The following is a 20,556-nucleotide window of genomic DNA, read 5'->3' on the forward strand; positions in this document are numbered from 1 at the left end:
GCCCGCCAATCCCCGCCCGCGCCGCGCTGACGCAGCCCCCGAGCGCCCAATGCACTGCGGGCAACCCGCCGGCGTAGCAACGCGACCCCGCTGGCAACAGCCGGCGGCCAATAGCGGCCCCGCAGCCAAGCCCCGCCCCGCCGCCTCGGACCCCGCCCCTCTCTCATTGCCACGCCCCCTCCCGGGCCCCGCCCCCATCGGCGGCAGGCCTCGGCACCGCGCCCAGCCCAGAGCCGGCCCCCACCGGGACGCCGGGGACACCCGGGACACCCGGGACACCGGGACACTCGGGCACCCGGGACACCGGGGACACCGGGGACACTCGGGACACCTGGGACACCGGGGACACCGGGACACTCGGGACACCCGGACACTCGGGACACCGGGACACTTGGGACACCGGGGACACCGGGGACACTCGGGACACCGGGGGCACCCGGGACGCCGGGGGCACCCGGCACACCGGGACACCGGGACACGCTCCCCCACCCAACGCGGCACCCTGGGGCGGTGGAACAGCCCCGGGGGCAGCGGGTACCCGGTCCTGCCGCTCCCCGGGGCGCTGGCAGGGGCACGCACCCCCGGCCCACCCTGCGCTCGGGCTCGGGAGCTGTCCCCACCTTCTTCTACAGTTGTGTCTGGAACAGAACTTGACACACACAGTATGATTTGGCAATCTTTATATCCACAATACATCATAACCATGCACAAAAATCGAGTGATGTGTTTATTTACAAAGTGAATTGCACTTAACACAGGAACCAGGAATAAAAGTAAATGAAAGGAACCTCTCTTCTGGGTTGCATAAAAGCCCAGTACTATTTATAGCCTACAAAGCCTGATAGTCAACACTACCATGCATTATCTGACCAGTGTAAAATAAGAATTGCCGTTATTTATTGAAACAGTGCAGCCCTGGAGATACTCATTCCATGGAAACATTCCATAAATCACCATCCCAACTACATTTAAGAATCTGGAAGTCAAGAGAGTCCACCCTTCAGCCCCCACTTACTGTGTTTTACTTGAAGGACAGTTAAGTCTTCACTTCCAATTGTCTGATTTTCCTTAGCTGAAATTCAGGCCCCTACCTCTAACACAGTTTGTTCTACTCTTTTATGGAGGAAAACATCTTCCCTAAGTGACTGAACCGCTTCACTGGGATCTTCTTTCCTTCTACAGAGTCCAGAACCTCTAAGCAAGTTCTTCCTTCATGCTTGGAAGGGAAACGATCACCAAGCCTTGGTAAGACTGAGCCAGAAAAAGATCCCACCCACACCTTCTGAAGCAGCACAGCATGCAGGGATCAAAGCACCACGGAGCAAAAATATCTCCTGTACATTTTTCCAACAGCTTTTGTTGAGTGACTGATCAAATAAAGGCACAGCCCAACCCTTACCACACCCAGCCAAGAGCTCTGTGCTCACACAAGAGCCCTTGGTCACCACAGGTCACAGAACAGCACCCAAATGGGGGCATCTCTGGGATCCATCATCTTTCTACTGCCTCTAAACCTGCCACAGGGCCAAGAAGGCACCAAACTGCCTTTCTTCTACCAAATCTTGACGGCCTCCACAGCACACACTGAAATCGTTTTAACAAAGTAGCAAGCGGTCACCCATCAACTGGATTTTTACATTTATACAAGTATGGAGCTTTAAAACTTTCCTACAAACCAAACTTCCTTGTTCTGTGCAGGCTCCAGTGAAGATCCCAGACTAACTCACCTGCCTGTAAGCACTAACTCTGCAGGAAGAGATTGGATTGATCTGGTGGACCCCAGGAATTTATTTTACCAATTAGCTGTTGGTGTGCTCAGGACCAAGTCACTTTTATGTATGAATTTTGGTCTTCACCCTCCCCATCAGTTAAGAGGAGAGGCAGCACAACAGACTCCTGCCTAATTCTGCACGAAAGGGCCTGTTCTAGACATCAGCAGGAGCCTCTGACTGACGGGTGCATTACTGACAGAGGTGGCAGCACTCAGGGCTTTGTAGTGTTTTCAATAGTTAAAGGAAAGTCAACCTCAACATCCAAGTAAAGCAAGCAGAGCATACATTCCTTCTTTCACAGCCAGCTTTCCTGTTATCAGGAGTTTTACAAAAGCAAAATTCAGCCCTCAAATCCCTTGGGACAGATGGAAGAGAGCTGGAACCTTTTCTTTTTTCCTGACAGTAATACTGAGAGACACACAGCCAGCAAAGCCGTGGGATGAAGCAGTCCAGTTGAGGTTACATGTAGTCTGTAATTTCCACATCAGGAAAGCGAGCTTAAGGAGTCTGGGTTACTGGAGAGCTTCTCTGAATGTCAGACAGCTCTTCAGCATTTCCAGCTTCCTCAGGATTTCTCCAAGTCTTCCCCTCAGCAATTCCAGCACAAGAGTGGGCTGGGTTGTGGATGCAGTTTCTAAGGAGTGCACAATGCTTCATCAGGACACCAGGAACCCCAGACCAGAAGCATTTTCCTTGGTCTGCGCACAGGAAGATGGCTTAATCTGGCAGAACTGGTCCCTGTCCTTTTTCTGTTGTCACAAAGAGCCCTGTGCTTAGTCTGGGCAGGAGCACCTCAGACCCACAGAAGGGCTGTGGCTCCGCCTGAGGAAGAGCCTCGTCTCATACTGAGGGATCACGGCAGATAAACCCCCCTCAGTTCCCAGTGCTCAAAGGAGCTACATGGGTGCACATGTGCACACATGCAACTCCCACATCCTGGGTGCCCCCAGCAAAGGGCAGGAGGCCTTTCCCTGTCACACAACAGATCTCAAACACAATAGAATGGTCCAAGGTCCACCAGCGCTGAGAGGGCTTTGGACAATGGAGTTGTTCAAGAGCTCTTCAATACCCATAAATTTAACAGCAGTTAAGCCCTAGACACTGACCTTTCACTGGGACTCTGAGGCAAAGTTTAGAGCCTCCCAGAAAGTCAAAGACTAAAGAAAATCTCTTAAGAGACAAGCAAGTGACTAAACTGCTTCTTGGCTTCTTACACCAGGCCAGACTGATTCTAGAAACTTCATGTTAAGAACAGGACTTGCAGAGTAAGCATGTTAATACATCACCCTGAACTAATGAGTCCTCTTAACAGTACAATTCCTCCTCATGCTATCCAACTGATTTCTTTATATAAAGTTTGTTCAAAAATTAAGGAGCCCAGCTCCACTAGTGTCCACTTGCTCTCAAATGAAATACTTTCAATATTTCAAAACTTTCCATTCTCTCACTGCCAGCTGTCTAAACACTGACCGCATGTTACTGTCTAAACACTGACTGCATGTTACGTTCTGGTCTTGGACCACCAAAAAGGAGACATCCCAGTTCCCACCTTCTCTCAAGAGAATGCTAGTGAAGTAAATACCAAGTGTTGAAAGTGCTTCCTGAACTGGAACACCCTTAGGACAGAGCCCTGTGATGCCTGAAGAGGAATTCATACCCTCATTCAATGGCATCAGCCTGCAAGCATGCACCCATTCACCTTGAATATATCCTCTAAACAAAGCTGAAGAGTGGAAGTGCCAGGCACCACGTGCATCCTGCGCTGTGAGCTGGAGCCCTCTCAGTGCATACAGTACAAAATTAAAGGCATTGGTCTGGAAATCTTATAAAAGAAAAGCCATCAGAGTTAACTGCCCTTAATTTTATTATGTAACCAGACAGAACAGTTGAGACTGGAATGTCAGATTTCCCCTTCAAACACAATTCACAGTTTCATATTTGCTTTGTATCAGTAAAGAAAAATCAACTCATTAATATGCAGCTGGGATTCATCCAGTGAGGTACAGGCTCAGAATACAGAGCAAAAACTCACTGCAAATGGCTCCACAAGCCTTCAGGGAGCAGCAGATGGTCTCCAGCTCTTCCTTTAGACTGTTTCACCCAGTATTGGCCATCAGAACATTCAGTGGATACCCGAGGGGATACAAGTGTGCAAGAGCTAGTGAGTGATGAAAAGCCATCAGAGATTTGCACAAGCAACCAAGAGACTGACTACACAAAGTTGTGGTAACATTCTTCGCATTCAGCACAACAAAGAATTAGAGTAGTTAGCCCTGCCGATGACAAATCTGTTACATCAGTGAAGTACAATCATTTAAGAATTACAGTCTGCAGTTCAGTAAAACGGTAAGAGGAAAACAATGTTAGTAGTTATTATGTGGAATCCTAATATTATGCATTTTAGTAGAGGTCAATAGTGAAAGATCATGAAGAGAAAGTTCCAGATGCTATGGATCTGCAGAAGTTTTACAAAATGTATAAAGTATTGTGTTTCTCTACAACAACCAAAACCCTTACAAGTGCAAGTATATATGTGACATGAAAATATTGCTTCACTCACTCAGACAGGGGCAGGAGAGATCTAGAGAAAAAGCAGCATGCAAAAAAAACCCAACCCTGGAACTAGAGCAGATCCTGCTTTCAGACACTGACCTACAGTACAAAAGAAGCCTACTTGTACAGGTTGCAAAAGGTTTCTGAAATCAATACGCTGGCACTTACTGTACAATAATGTTAACTGATTAACATAAGCTATGAATAAATATTAAGCCACTTCATAAAGCCTGCACAGGCATTCATGGTGGCAGAAAAAGCAATGCAGACATATTTCATTGTTCCCAAATAAAACAAGAACAGAGAAAGATTTCCCAAGCAGGAAACAGTAAACTACACAGCCAGACTAACTGTATTAGGGGTAATTACAGAATAAGTAATGTTATTTTCAACAGCTTTCTTATGTGTGTGCAGCCACTAAAATCCTCACTGTGAGACTTCATCAGGACAGAAAACAGAGCATTTGGCAGGATAGCTAGTTTAATTTCTCCCCCATGTTTACAGAAACACAAGAAAAAGAGATATCTGACTATGAGAGGAAAAAACCTTGTCACCTAAATGTAGTTATTTCTTCAACTGGTAGAGTCAAGTCCCATTGTTCCCCTCCCAGAAAACAAAAACAACAACAAAAGCAAACTAAAAAAAAACCTAACAAAACCAAAACAAACCCATTTGAGAAGAGTGTTTCATGAGATAATATCCAGCAGCAGATGTTCCAACACAAACATGTCTATCAGATCAGTGACTACATTTCAAGCCCAGAAGTCACCACATGGAAGGGGTTTCAGAGGCAGGGGGATGTTAGCCCTACAATTAAAGCTCTAATATGAGAGGGGAGATTTGGGAATGGAGTAAAGGAGGGGGGAGGGAGTCACTGAATCACAGGAGATAGGAAGTGCACACAAGTTTCTAAATGAAGCACAGACGAAGTGGAGGGCACAAGAGTCATCTAGAGAAGGTCACAGGTTCTGACAGCACTGGAGTTTGTTGGATTTCTGTCCATCGGTGGTTGGTGGGACGCTGATGTCGACGACGTTGTTGCCAGGAGACTCATCGTGCGCAGACCGGTCGGCGATTTGCTTCTGCGACACGATGCGGTAGATCTCTGCAAGGAGAGCACACGGGTCAGAGCCCTGGGGGCACGGCCTCCCACGGGGCACAGCGCCGAGCAAACTGCCCAAGAACATGCCAGAACCCAGGAGTGAGAAGATTTAACTTGAGGGCTCTGAAAGGGAATCTAGGCTAAGCAGATGTGGCATGTAACATCTGGCTGGCGTTCCAGTTCCGGAATGAATACGCCAGCTCTGTCTGGAAAAGTTATTAAGACAAGAGTCCTCACTGTTGTTCTGCAACAGCACTTCCTATCCCATTCTTTTTCAATGACTCCACGAAAATGGGGATTATTAAAAGGGTTTTTAAATGGGAACGGAGCAGGAATGCTCATTTCTAAAACAGGGAATCATCTTCTTTGTGATTAAAAAAAAGTGGGCAGCATACTCCAGAAACACCAACCACCAGGATGCTGGGAAACGTCCTCCACAGCAGCAAATTGCCTGATCCCCACCTCTGCTCCTGGCAACCTGCTACTGCCAAGTAACAGCAATGCTCCTCTCTGCAACACATCAGTTTTCCTACCTATGACAGTAAAAAGCCACACAGATCCATAAAGCCCCATCCTTCTCCGAATGAATTGATTTGACTCTAACTTATGCTTGAAAGCACACAGATCCACAAAGCTGTAACCACTGAAGAGAGACTGGCAGCTTAAAAGCCATCAGGAACAAACTGTTTCAACTGCATAGTTAGTAGAAGTATCATAAGTCGAAAGGCTTTTGAGTTACTTATTTCACTGACTATAAGCCCTTGTTCCAACTTCCCTCCATTGTGAAACAGGAAAAGGGCAAGTACTTCCCTGGAAGTCTGTGGTAAATATTATGGTCACATTCATACAGCCACAACCCCAAACCAGCAACACCCAAAGCCTTTAGTAAGAATTAAAAATCATAGGGAACTGTGCAGGGCTTGTTTACGGGGGGTTTTGTTAGGCTTTTTTTTTTTTTTTTAAGAATCTGCACATATTTATATTGTTTAAAATGGAAACCTTTAACTCAAGGCCAATCTTGTTGCCACTGGTTACCTACAGATCTTTGCTGAAAGGGACAAAGAGGGTTGTTCAGAGGCTGTCACATCCTCTTTCTTTCCTGCTCAGTACTGTATTTGAATTTGAGCTGTTCAGAGTCATTGCCAAGCCCCCTTTGCTTTGGGGTAGCATCTCTTTGGGGTGTTTTGTGGGTTTTTTTTCTTCCAGTCTTTAGTGATCCCTCAAACGAGTGGCCAGTAAGGAAACTCCTGTCCTGCTGTTCCCACTCTCTTCCCTCCACCAAGTCCCCTGTGGTGGTTTCCAACTCACTACTCTACACAGCACATTTTCCTAGGTTCCTTCTCCTCTCTTAGAAGGATGATTCTCCCCCAGGTGTAATCCCTTTGGGAATAGCCTTTTCAGGACTAATCAGTCTTATTACCCATATGCCTATGTTACAGTGGGGATTACTGTAACACGATGTATCAAACAAGGAGGCCTGTGGAAAAGAAATATATATGGACTGATTCTTGATAGATGTTTCAGAGATGTTTAATTTCCCAGCCGCATGGCCGGGCTCTGCCGAGGAACTGCGGCAATCACGGGACCCGAGGGTCCCTGCCCACGCAGGGAAACACAAACCAACCAACGGGGAACGAGGCTGAGCAGGGCCAGGGACCCCGACATTTCACCCGTTTATTTTTTAAAACAACTGGATAAACATAACAAGAACAGTTTTAAAACAAAACAAGCCTTTAAATGTCCAAACAGATTCTCTGGAACATCTTAAGGCTGACAGAAGGGAGACAGGACTCTCCGAGCATGGGTTGTGGGGAAACTGATGCAGGAGAGAGTTTAATTTCTTCCCTCCCCCTTTTCATCCCCCCTTCGGCATCAGAGAGGAGTTGTAGGGAAAGGGAATTCCCTAGGTATAGGGAAGCCATGGGGTGAAAAAAGGATTAGGAATAAACTGGGGATGGGGTAAACTTAGGAAGGGGTTCATATTGGGTATAGGGTAAAAGGGGAAAGTAGGCTGTGGGTAGGGAAGTTGCTGGGATGGATATTGTTTATAATTTTGTGCATAACGGCTGCCTTTGACCGGAATACCTCCAGGCCCAGTAACATTCACTGCTTGTAAACCCCTCTTTCCTTGTACTATATCGAATTGTACAACTTCCCCATCTCCTACACTTTGCAGGTAATTTTTAGGGTTATTCCTTTTTGCCTATGCTATCTGAACTGGACAATCTCAACACTTTTGGGAGCTCAGGATGCTGCTGAGAGAGAGGGGTTTGAGTTCTGTTTGCCCAGGCCTGACCTCAGCTTGAGTTGTTACCACACTGTGGCTCTCCTAGAGAGGCCTCAGGCCAGCATCTCTAACCAGGGTCAGTCTCAGGGACCTGAGAGGGAACACTGCAAGGGAAGACAGGATGGATGGTGACTGTTGAGCTACACTCAGAGCACTAAAACCACAAACACTGTCTCAAAGTGCCAGGGAAGTTTCAGATCCAGCCAAGTGTCCCAGATCAGCCGTGAATCTGCTACAGGGTGCGAGACCGGCCCAGCTCCAGCTCTGGGCAATCGGCTCTGCCTCACCCTCCAGCTGCTTCACCAGTAGCTCTAATAACACAAATCTGCTGGGCAGCAAATACACCCCATTCCTCATCTGTTAGGCTTTTTAGCTATAGAGGCAGCTTGGCTGCCCTTTTTCTCCTGCCTGCTTCTTCTTGGGCACCTTGGAGTCAGAGTTGGGGTTGCTCAGTCTGGAGAAGAAAAGGCTCCTGGGAGACCTTACTGCAGACTTCCAACATCGACAGTCCCCCAAGAGAGCTGGAGAGGGACTTTGGACAAGGGCCTAGAGGGACAGGACGAGGGGGAGTGGCTTCCTACTGCCAGAGAGCAGGGTTAGATGGGATACTGGGAAGAAATTCTTGGCTGTGAGGGTAGTGAGGCTCTGGTACAGGTTGCCCAGAGCAGCTGTGGCTGCCCCATCCCTGGAAGTGTCCAAGGCCAGGTTGGACGGGGCTTGGAGCAACCTGGTCTGGCGGAAGGTTGGTAGGGGGGCAAGGTGTATAACGAGATGATCTTTAAGGTCCCTTCCAACCCAAGTGGTTCTGGGATTCTGTGATCTTCCTCTAAATGCATTGCATTTCTGTTACAAACAGAGTTGGCCAGCACCTGACTTAGTGATCCCAAGGCTCTGTAGTCCTTCCCTGCACACCACTGCAAAAGGAACCCAAAAGAGCCTGCCTTGACAATTAACCCTATTAATGCTCAGCTTCTTTCCCAGTAAGAGACACACACTGATACATAATCAACCTACAACCCTTGCTATCAGCTGAGAACAAGAGTTCAGTAGTCTGAAAATGGTACCAGTCTGCTTTGGTGCAAGAGAAAATACTGGAACATTTAACTTCCCAGCACAGAAGTACAATTACTAGTTCCTTTACAACAGTGCTATTGCAATAGCTTGAATGTGTGGAACATCAGGAGATAGGAACCTCCAGGAGACAGAAACCCTCTTCTGGGACAAAAAAGGGTGTATGGGGTGGGAGGCAGAACACAAAGGCGAGATTAGAAAGCTTGCAAACTAACCATCATTCCCAACACTCATTTCCAAAACATTCCAGATAACTGAAAAATGTGCCCATGAAGAAAATCTACCACCTCAGCAGCTGCTCTGAATCCATAAAAACCATACCTGTAAGGATGTTCTTGAAGGCTTCTTCTACATTTGTTGAATCCAGAGCAGATGTTTCAATAAAAGATAAGTTATTTTTTTCTGTAATAAATAAGAAGTGGTTCAGTTAAAAACTTTAATAACACTTTATTTCACTTTTACTTTAAGGTTTTTATCTTTTATTTTAGGCCAAACCAGCCAGGGCACAGTCATTTTTTTTCTTTTCCCCGTTACACAAGGAACACGTTGGTGCTGCAGTTCAGCAACATCTCCTTTGCCCAAAGTGCAAGAGCATTTTCCCCACTGCAGCCCTTGCTCAGTCCAACACAAAATATCATTCTCTTCTGGCTACAGATCATACCCGGAGGTGCCTTAAGCAAGAGCCCCAGCAAAAGCACGTCAGCTGCTACAGAGACACAATTCTCCTCTGCAACCCCAAAAAGATCAACAGACCTGTACTTTCCTAATCAGACCCCACTTCCAAATAACAATGACCCCCTGGAACACAGTCTATTTTCTTCTTTCCTCTTACAATGCAAAAGAATTTTTTTTATTAAAAAAGGAAGTGATTAACACTTAAATATCATACCTAAAATGGTTCTGTATCACATACCCAGGAACAGGTAAATTTCAGTCATGGAGCTTAAACACCAACAATTAGACATTTAAAACAGCCTTAGCAGGAAGTCAGGGTCAAAAAGTAAGAAGCTGAACCAAGTGACCAAAGTAATAGACTATCTGGGGCACCCACCAACTTGTTTTGCTTCTCCTAGAGAAATGTCACTTCTCATTCATCTGAAAATTTTAAGTGGCTTTATTACCCTCAGGGTACTTGCTTACCAGCAAACTCCAGAAAGCATGTTTAAGCCTTGGTAATATTTCTAGAGGTACTTTAAAGGTTGTACATTTACATTCCACCTCCAAGCTTGACAGCCACACAAAAGCTGAATGTCCCCAGGACTTTAAGGGCAAAAGAGTATCTGACCAGTGCTCTGCCAGGTAAGGAAGAGAAAAGGAATGCAGTAGCAGCGTCTTACATAACCCATTGACTTCTCCCAACAAATGATCATTTTCAAGTCTGATGATCGCTGCATTTCAGTGAGACCAGATGACACTACTGCATGCATCAGCGCTCTAGAGCAGCAATGACCCCATCGAAGAGAAGGTTCAGTATTCCTTTGTAGCTGTCCACATCAATATCTACTCAGCAGAATCGGGTCTCCAGGAAGGAAGGACGGACATTTTGTGATTTTTATTGTGACATTTTCTCTCCTAAATGTTGCTTACTGTTTCTAGCCTTGTTAGAGGAAATGTTTAATCTTCAGCTATCAGGCAGCTCAAGGACAGTGTTTCAAAAACATGTACTACCACTAGATTTAAAAACCAACAGAAAACCACAAACTAAAAATGACCAAAAAATTCTCCAAAAAAAACCCCAAGCCAACCACACATGCTAGTTAATAAGCCAAGATACTTTAATTTTTAAAAAACCCAACAAAACATCTTAAATGTCTTTTTTAGGGTCCAAACTAAAACTTGAGGTGAGAGTTCAGCCCTGGACCAAGCAGTGTGATCAGAGCAGGCACCATCCCCCAGGCCCCTGAAGCCCCAGCCCAGCCAGGCCGAGCACTAACCTGCGAAGGCCCTGGCCTCGTCGGTGGGCACGGCCCGGAGGTGGCGCAGGTCGCTCTTGTTACCCACCAGCATGATCACGATGTTGTTGTCGGCGTGGTCTCGCAGCTCCTTCAGCCAGCGCTCCACGTTCTCGTAGGTGAGGTGTTTGGCAATGTCATAGACAAGCAGAGCCCCAACAGCACCGCGGTAATATCTGAAACCATGAGGCACAGCCCTTCAGCGAGAGCTCTGTCCCAGCCACACCAACAAACGGGCCATCTAGCTCTTCTATAATGCTTTACATGTCAGAAAAAGTTGTGCTGATGCAAATACTGTTGTTGGAGGGGTTTTGAAGCCTAAAACCAAGTTCCAATTGCAGGGGTTTTTTTGTAATGGCATTTCTAAAAAAATCCTGTGTGTGTACCAAAATGCTAGAGAGCCTGCAGAAACCAGGACTAAAAATGTCCTGTCCACTCCAACCGTGTGCAGGAAAACTCACCGTTCCAGAATCAGTACAGCTGGGCGGTTTTCGTGAAGTTACAACCTAACTTTCTACTAGGAAAATAGCCCTTAATAAAATGTCAGTATTTGTCCCTGATCCTTCAAATATCCCCTGGCCCTCCCACAAATTAAAGAGGGGACTCTGGGCTATATTGTCACGATCCACAAACCTCTAATCCAGGAACAGAGTTTGCCCCCTCAGGGCAGGTTTGGGCCCATTTCAACACAAGCCAAGGGCTCAGCTCAGCACAAGTCAAGCTGTATCAGCAATCCTGTAACATCCATATCTCTCTTCCACACAATACTACCATTTCTCCTCACTTGTACCAGCACCTGTCTGACATGTTGTTGAACTGAGTCAGGGCACCAAGTCAGCAGAAAACATTCCCTTTTCCCTGATGTTTGGCATTCCGCTGGCCAAGCAGGCTGAACTGGCTGAGTGACGTGTCAAGCAGGAGTTAGTGCCAGCACAAAGGAGAGCAGGATCACAGGACTGCAGCTGCCCTAGTTCCCAGCAGTAAAACCTGTGGTTGACCCAGACTGGACTAGCAGTTTTTACAGCAAGAACAAGGGTCACAAAAGAATTCCTGAAAGTCACACTAACAGTTCCAGAAACAATGCAATTTGAAATTGTCACTTACATCTGCTCCTGCATCCCTTTCCCTACAGACTGCTTCCTTTGGGTTCCAGGCTCTCCTGGTTTTCTCCCATCTTGACAAAATTCCCCTTACCTTGAGTTTAATGGCTCAATCTGTGCATGACTCAGAGACATGTTTTTACCTTTAAAAACTGATACACATCTGCAACGTAATAAAAAAATCAACTCACTGATCAGAAAATGCTCTGGAGAACCAGGCCTGACAAAAGGGTTTGCTTTTTGTCCTCTGCCAGGTACTTTTGTCTGCATAGAAACAGGTACACCTCAAGCCACTCTGTGAATTAACAGGGTGCCATAGGTGAAAAAGCTTCTCACCTTCAGGGATTGTGCCTAATGCTGCACAGTCAGCACTATCATAGTTGCCTTCCTATGTCCTGGCTATTCAATGTGTGTGCTCATGGACCTAATTTTCAGGGCTGTGACTAATTCAAAGTCATTGAGATTTCAAGGGACTTTTTGGCTGCAGATTTTCCTAAAAATACCCTCAGTCTCAAGACTGAGGGAGCAATGGAGACCAGAAGCCATGGGTGTTACAGTAAGCCTCCATGCCTAGACCAAAACTTGATACCAACAGTACCCAGTTTCTATCTGAAATGACACTCACTCCGTGTAACGAACACAGCACATTCAGCACAGACAAAAAACCAAATCACAAAACTCAAACAGAATTTCCCCCAGTTTTGATTTAAGCTGTCATTTGCTTCTGTAATAGTAACATGAGAATCTAAAAATTACTTTCATTATATTAATCAAGGGAACACAAAGTATTTCCTATCTTATGACTTGGATCCACATTGAAGTTTGTCATAACGACTTTGTCACGTGTCCAAAATATGTTTCATTCTCTACCCATAGATTTATCTGCAGCATCTCTGCTAGAATTCTGCTGAGCAAAGACACAGTACTCACGCTGAGGTAATGGCGCGGTATCGCTCCTGGCCTGCAGTATCCCAGATCTGTGCTTTTATCGTCTTCCCATCCACCTGGATGCTCCTGGTGGCAAATTCCACCCCAATGGTGCTCTTACTCTCCAGATTGAACTCATTGCGTGTGAAACGTGACAGAAGATTACTTTTCCCAACTCCAGAGTCTCCAATCAACACAACTGAAAGGAGAGACATTATTTTCACAATTAATTCCTTGTACCAGCACTGACCACGCAGCAGTGCGGCCTGGCAGGCAACACCCACCAGAAATGCACAGCCAGGTAACACAGGAGAGACTTACACGGACAGCACCTCAGACTTTACTATGCACAGCTTACTTCAACCCCAGAAGAGCCCCAAGCTGTTTTGTGGTGAGTAGCTGCCCAGTCCGAGGTGAAAATGAGAAATTGCTACAGCGACTGTCAAAGTCAAACAGTGCTTTGGAGGCCCCAACCACTGCAGCAGGCAGAGGTAAGAGATGCCCCTCACACACTCAACCTTTGGCACAGGAAGGCTGCAACCCACATTTTAAGAAACACTACAGGCAAGAACATGGCAACAGGCCACCTGTCTGCCCAACAAAAGCCGTCATACAGTGTAAGTGTACTCTATTTTTATTAAAAGACCAAAAACATGGTAAATAAACAATTATTTGCAGTCCCTGATGGAGTCTTATGAGGTGTTTTATTTCAATAATTTAATTCATAAATATGTTCACCACAGAAAGAGTAGAAGACATTTGATACTAGAAAAAAGATACAAAGCAAAGCAGAACTTCATCCAGAAAAAAAGTTGTAGTAAACTGCACAAGAAGTAAGAGATGAGCTAGAAACCTCTGCCTCCACACGTGGTGTTGCCACGATAACAGAAAAATGTGAGTGCAGAGAGATCTTCAGCACACAAAGCCCAGCTTTCCTGAAAGGAATTGTGAAAACAAAGGTACATCTTGTGGCAGGAGGTTCCCTCTACTTTTTGGCTTATGGATGAGAGCAAGAAATAACTGAGAGAAACAAAAGCTGAAACAGCTGAGCCATTCTCCCTTCCTCTCCCAAACACTGTATCACATACCCTTTCGGAATTCAAATGTCCTGGCTCAAGCAAAAGGAAGAAAGGCAGCCAGCCTCTGTGAGCTTCTTTAACCCTGAGAGTATTTCCTACTCCAGTTCTAAGTAGAGATCTGCTGATCTTCCTCATTCATATGGTCTGTTTTTCCTACGGAAAAGCAAACATGGGCAAAAAACATTCCCAATTTCCCCCCAACAACTACAGAAGAATCTTCTCATTGCACACTTCCAGAATGAGCTCACCAGTGTCCCCCCAGGGCCAAGGATCATACTTGTCTCTTAGTGCTACTACCGCTTTTCTCTGCTCAGGCCATTGTTTGAGGATGCAGCTCTGGCAGCGCCCTGCTCCAGCTGGCTGCCACCCCACCCCTGGAGCACATTCCCAGGCTGCTGCTGGACCCTGGCTCTCTGCTGCGACAGCTCCAGAGAGCTGCACAGGGGGATTGTTGAAACGCTCCGGACAGTGCCCCCAGCATCTCATCTGCCTGACAGCACAGACAGACAATTGTGCTAGCACAGCTGAACAGGCAAAACATAAAAGAGGCAGGAACGGGCAGCCAGCACATCGTGGCAAGGCACCACAACTCCCTACCCGGGAGAGCTTAAACCTCCTCACAGCACTCTGCCTTCCCTGGCAAACTGCCTAAACCATTTTTTAGGGTATGAGAACAGACAGATAAAAAAAGATTTTATTACAAGTTCTAACTCTAGGGTTTTGTTAGCTTTATTTTCCAGACAAACAGTTTTTCACCACTAATTCCATGGGACCTTCCAACAACAGGCTGAGGTCACCCATCTCGCACAGGGATCTGCTGGCTGGACTAGGCTCTATCCTACAGCAAAGCCCTGACCATAACCAGAAGTAAGAACATCCACCACACAAGCTAGACCAGATTGGAAAAGCCCTGAGGCTTCCAACTGTTTCTGAAGGGAGTTATCTTCCCATGACTTTGCAGCTGGAGAAAGCACAGCCTTTCCAGGTTCTAGCCATCTCCTCTGCTCTGGCATTTTAAAAGTATCAGTTTTGGGCATAAACCATGCAAACGGCTCTCAGGTCATTAACTCCACCTGCCACTGGAAGAAAATTCCAGGGGTCCCACACTCCTTTGGCTGGCTACTCACAGGCTCCCTTCACCAGGCTGCCCCACATTGCAGCAGAGCTTCTAAAACAGAATTTTTCAGAAGTTAAAGGAAGGCAACCAGATCCCTATTCAATAAAGGGCATTCTAGCCTAGAGTTTCCAAGTACTTCTTATTAATACTCAATCTTGAGCACTAAATGAGCATTTTCACTTTCAGAAGAAAGATGCCAAGACTGGGGGTCCCACGTGCAGACAGAAGCCACAAGCTTTTATTTTCTATGGGAGTTGAGCAAGAAGGTACCTTCAGCATCCTGGACTAAGTGATTAGATCTTGGGAAAGTTTCTAAATTTGGTAACAGGCCACCACACAGCATCGCCTGTTCAGATTCAGAAGTCATGACAGAGTAGAAAAAAGTTCCAAACGACAGTTTAAGAGCCTGAATACTCCCTAAACACGTCTCACCAGAACTGATGAAGTCACTCTCCAAATGCCCCTAAGGGCCACACTGGTGATAGAAAGATGTACTGGTTTCATCTTGGAAGTGACATGAACCAATAACCAGCACCAGCCATCTTCAGATGGCTCGAAGCACACAGACAAGCCTCGCACAGTGCCCTGTTTATATCCTGAATCCTGCTCCTTCAGTCTTTCCTGATTTTCTGTCTCGTCCAGCACCCTCTGCCACTGTGTCAGTTATCCATCACCACATTACCCATCCATCAACTTAGCCACCACCCTCACTCTGCTTCCCATGTCTACAACATACAGAACTACAGCACAATCCCACCCCCCAACACCTGCCCTATATGTTGAGATCTTGTACAAAACAAGCCAAAGTAAGAATTAAAATTCCAGTGCCATACATCATTGGTAAGAAAGGGAAAATAAATAGATCAAGTTTATGATAGAACTGTAAATACACTCATTTATTAATCTGGAGAAAAGAATATATACTTTTGAGCAATTAAGAAGATTAAGACTCCCTCTAGCACAGACCATCTAACCAGAGTTTGTGATAAATCTGAAGTACATAAGGTTGCCAGATATTGGTGACTAATAGGATACGCATTTGTTTTTAATAACCACAGCCTTTGCTAAGCTGAGACTAATCAGAGCAGTCTAAATTCCCACAAAGGTAAAGGAAAGCTCTTTTTCCTATGCTGCTTTTTCCTGCCTTTTTCATGAGCCAGTACACATCTGCAGAACCTCAGATTTAATTCTTAAAATAAACACTGATAATAGCTAATCTTCTTGAGAGCAAAATTAATGTGCAGATCACATTTTAATAGGTACAAGACTTCCAACATTTTTAACGGCTCTTCAAAGGTCACAAATTCAATTCCAGATCAACGCATTCAAAACTCAGGCTGCAAAGTCCCTGCTTTTTCACCATCCCCGCTACAAAACTAACTGGGAACAGGGGCCTGTACTGCTGGCTTCGCTTGGGTCACATCACTGAACACAGCCACAAGCTCTTCACAGCCTCACTACCCCACACAGCCCTGCACACACGGTTTGGCTCCTTCCCCCAAAGGCTGGCTTGAGTAACAAATAATATTTTGTTCTGATCAATAAAATAAGCAGTTTTGTTGGGATGCACACAAAAGAAAGGGAAATTGGGAACAAAGAAGCACTAGTTCGGCAGAGCAGCTTTGACCATAATCACTCACATCCCCAGAGTGCTCCCAAACCTTAAGTTAGTCATTGCCTGCCACGTGCTGTCCTTTGGAAATGGGTGGCAGGGGAGACAGTCAAGCCTTAAATTTAATAAACTTTCCCAGACTGAGATCCTCCTACGTCATTATTTCTACCTCTGACTACTACACAGACTGACAGAAGAGAGTTCAAAAGCCATCTGCGTAGCTAAGAAGGGGCTAAACCACAAGCCAACCAAAGTCCTGGGCATTATTATAGCAATTGTCCTTGATGCTTAATTCCACTGCTGGAGGAGGCAGGAAGAAGAGGAAGGGGAGTTGGTCCCACAGCAGAGCCCTCATCCCACTTGGTCCCATTTATTTCTTGTCTAGTCCCAAAAAGCCTCAAAGGAAGGAAAAGATAAATAATCAAACCCTCAAAGAAACCCTTCTCTTCTACTTATTTTTTAAAAAAACATCCACACAACTCCTCCCAAAAGATGCACAGAAAAGGACAATCCTCTCACCTGTTTTTTATTAAGTGCTACAAAGTGTGCCAGCATCACCACAGCACAGATCTTGACCAAATGACTTCAGGTTGAGTCTTACTCCAGATAACGTTAAAAACACATTTCAAAGCAAGTATTTTTAAAAGACAAATGCTGTTTCCCTACCTAATTGACTATTCAGAGAAAGAAAAAAGTAAGTACAATTTTTAGGCTTTCAAGTTCCTGGCTATTAAACCACCTGGGAAACAGACGGTGGAATGACTTCGGAAGGAAACTACTTTAGACTCAGACAGTTTAGCATATTTTTACAGGCTGGTCTTCTGCTTTATAGGCAGAGAAGAAATAAGGGCTTTTTTACCCCATTGTCCTCAAGATTCAACCCACTGTAAAATAAATAAAGCAAACAGGCAAATATATCTATAAAATACTACCCACAGATGAGTAATTGTTCTTTCCTTTGGTCCACAAGTTCGGAATCACTGCTGCCCTTGTGAGTGTCCAGGTACAAACACCGTGTCCCTAAATCAAACGCTTGGGAAATCATCACAGCAGCAAGTGACCCCCAGAGCCCTCACAGACCACCAACGGCGCCGTTAGCACTGCCCTTCCCAAGAGTGAACTCTCGGGATGGTAACTGGGTTTCAGCCGCTCTACCAACAGGAGATCCGGTGCAAAACAGGCTGGGAAACCAAAGATGATAGTGCTACACCCACCTGCACTGCTCCTCGGGCCTCACAGGCAGAGCTGTGGGCTGCTCCGGGAAATCGGTCGGGTTGAGCCTCTGAACAGGCAGGAGCCCGGCCTGCGGAGACATCCCACGGGACAGAAACCCCGAAGACATCCCACGGGACAGAAACCCTGAAAACATCCCACGGGAGGACACCCACGGCGACGATTCCCCCGGAGCCGGCGCAGGAGGAGCAGCACTGAGCCCTCACACAGCCCTGGACAACCCGACATGTCACAGGCACGGGCAGGCGCGGCAAAACACCCATCAGCACAATCAAATTAACACCATTACGGTCCCAGGCTCCCGGTACCGGCGCTCAGCGGGGACCTGCGAAGGAGCCTTCACCAGCTTATGGTTTTTCAGCTCCGGCTCGACACCGGGCGATCTCCGGAAAACCACCGGCACCGCCGGGCACAGCCCCGGCCCGCGGTCCGCCCGCTCCCCGCCGCGGCTCCGGCCGCCCCCGGGGATCGCAGCCGCCCAGCTGCCGGCGCGCGGCCTACGCGGGCCGGGCCGGGCGGGGCGAGGAAGCCCGTGCGGCTCTCCCGCCGCTCCCCCGGGGCCAGACCAGGCCGGGGGCCCACAAGGCCGCCCCGCGCACCAAGGCCGCAGCGGCCGTCCCGGGCCCGCGCGGCCCGCTGATCCCGGCCGAACCCGGCGCGGTGCGGCGGCCGTGGCCCCACTGAGCACGCACCTTTGAACAGATAGTCGTACTCGTCGTCGCGGGTGCCCATGGCGATGGCGGCGCCGACCCTCTGCCTGCCCGGCACCGACCGCGGCCCAGCCGGGGAGGGGCGCTCCCGCACGGGCCAACCAGCGCCCGCCAGAGCCCGCAGGAGGCGGACGGTGCGCCAGAGCCATCAACGACAGCCAATAAACGATGGAAGTTCCGCTGACTGGCAGGGAACGGTGCCCAATGAAAGGAGGGCAGCTGGGGAGGGACGGTGCTTGGGTGCCTGAGCTGGGAGCCTGAGAGACGGGGCGGGGCCGGGGCGGGGCGGGGCCGGGCGGGAGGGGGCGGGGTTTGGGTGAGGGCCGGGGCGGGGCTGTGGAGGCGGGGTTGGAGCGGGCGCGGGCGGGGCGCGGGGGAGGGGGGACTCTTTTCGGGGGAGGGGGGTCACACCGGAGGGGGACGTGGCCCTCAGGGGGATGGGACCCCCCCGGTTTGAGCGGGATCGCTGGGAGAGGGGTTTCGCCCCGTTTGAGAGTGACTCCCCATCGCTGGGGCGTGGTGTCATCTCTGGGTGGGGAGAGAACCGGCCCGGCCCGGCCCGGGGGTCAACGCAGCACCGGAGCCGGGGAGCACGGCGGGGGGAGCCCTAGCAGCGCCTCGGGACACCCGGCTGCGCCCAGCGCCCCCGCCGCCTCGCTTCCCCCTCGGCTGCTCCCTGCCCCGCTCCGCGCTCCCGGCCCCACCTTCCTGCTAAACACCAGCTGAAAAGGCTGTTCTGGCAAAAACATGCCCTCACGGTGACACAATTGTCCAAGGAAAACATATCCCCTTTTTTTTTCCTGGCACGGCTCTAGGCAGTTTCCTGAGCGGAGCAGTGACCACAGCCAGAGGCCTCGTGGCCACTCGGGCAGTGGCTGTGGGACACCGTTCGCCTCGGCTTTATGGGCTCCAAGTGGGATATCCTTCACCTTCCCGACAGCAGAATTGCAAAAACTCATCCTGGGAACGCCGTCCAGGCTGCAGGACCAGTCTCAGGGAGCCACTCGGGAGCATAAGGGTGATCTTGCTGCCCTGGTGGCCCCCTCCTCGTGCCCCCTCACGACCTGTGCACACTCGTGTCCCATCACTGGTCTGACACCTTTCGTTGTGGTTGGGCAAACCCCGGCAGGGAAGTTGCCGACTCCTTCCTTCCCTCTGTGATGTGCGGGGAAGTGGCTCTGTTCATCACGCGTTTCTCTCTTTCTGGGCTGTGCTCATCACAACAGGTCTGCCCTACTTCCTCCCTGGAGGAGTGTTTATCCAGCTAAAGGATTAGTGGGACTGCAGTATCACAGAGGGAGCAACAGCAAGACTGAGACAATGGTGAGGAAAAAGTTGGCTTTGGTCTTATTTTTGTTGGCCTTGGGAGATGCTCAGAGTGGGAGCAATGTCGGGATGGGGAGAGACTCAGACCCTCCAGGCTCCGTGGCACTGAGGTGCTCTCAGCTTCCCCCAGACATGTGAACACCTTGGACAGACGGGATCATGGCGTCCAACAGGTCCCATTTACAAAAATAAGTGCTAATAAATGAGTGGGGGTTGAGGAAGAGGCAGTAGCCAGTCTGACAGCTTGGCAGGGTGTCCAGCTCCATGACAGCCAGGCTGTTAATGACCCAGGCTCTGAGAATGGGTGAGAACCAACCTGCTGCATGCACACTGCAATCCCACTGGCGAGGTATCTAGGTATCCCTGTTGCATATCAGGCAATAGAAGCAGCAGGGAAGGAAAGCCAAAACTTCGTGAAACCTGTGGTCTAGGGAAGGTGCAGCTCCAGCCTAGCAATGGGTCAGGCCAGTTGTTTCTCTGCAACAGGCAGTGATTGCTGAAGGGCTGGGGGGGAAATCTTTTCTTAGAGGTTTTGGTGCTCACATGCAGCATAGAGCATCAGACTTTTAATCCTTCCCATGCCAAAGGGAGTTTTAACACCAGGATCTGCAGGAAGGAGAAAGGTACCACTTTCTCCTGTTGATGCTGTTCCTGTTCCTGCAGGGCCCCAGTGAAATGCCCTGGTGAGTGATGATTAGAGCACACACAGGAGTGT

The 20,556-nt window shown here is 48.3% G+C and overlaps 1 protein-coding gene across 1 annotated transcript; it reads right to left on the reverse strand.

Annotated features, from left to right (window-relative positions):
- Positions 1 to 663: 663 nt before the first annotated feature.
- Positions 664 to 18,616, reverse strand: RAB11B (RAB11B, member RAS oncogene family). The gene is made up of 5 exons (XM_042023254.1): positions 18,498 to 18,616; positions 12,768 to 12,963; positions 10,720 to 10,913; positions 9,107 to 9,187; positions 664 to 5,430 (listed from the first exon to the last, which is right to left on the reverse strand). Exons 1-5 carry the CDS (start codon positions 18,535 to 18,537, stop codon positions 5,285 to 5,287), a joined length of 657 nt encoding a protein of 218 aa, XP_041879188.1. The 5' UTR covers positions 18,538 to 18,616; the 3' UTR covers positions 664 to 5,284.
- Between the last annotated feature and the right edge of the window lie 1,940 nt (positions 18,617 to 20,556).

Source organism: Corvus kubaryi, unplaced genomic scaffold (genome assembly GCF_017639235.1).
Source record: "Corvus kubaryi isolate FWS band 111438036 unplaced genomic scaffold, C.kubaryi_AGA036_p1.0 37241, whole genome shotgun sequence".
Taxonomy (NCBI): domain Eukaryota; kingdom Metazoa; phylum Chordata; class Aves; order Passeriformes; family Corvidae; genus Corvus; species Corvus kubaryi.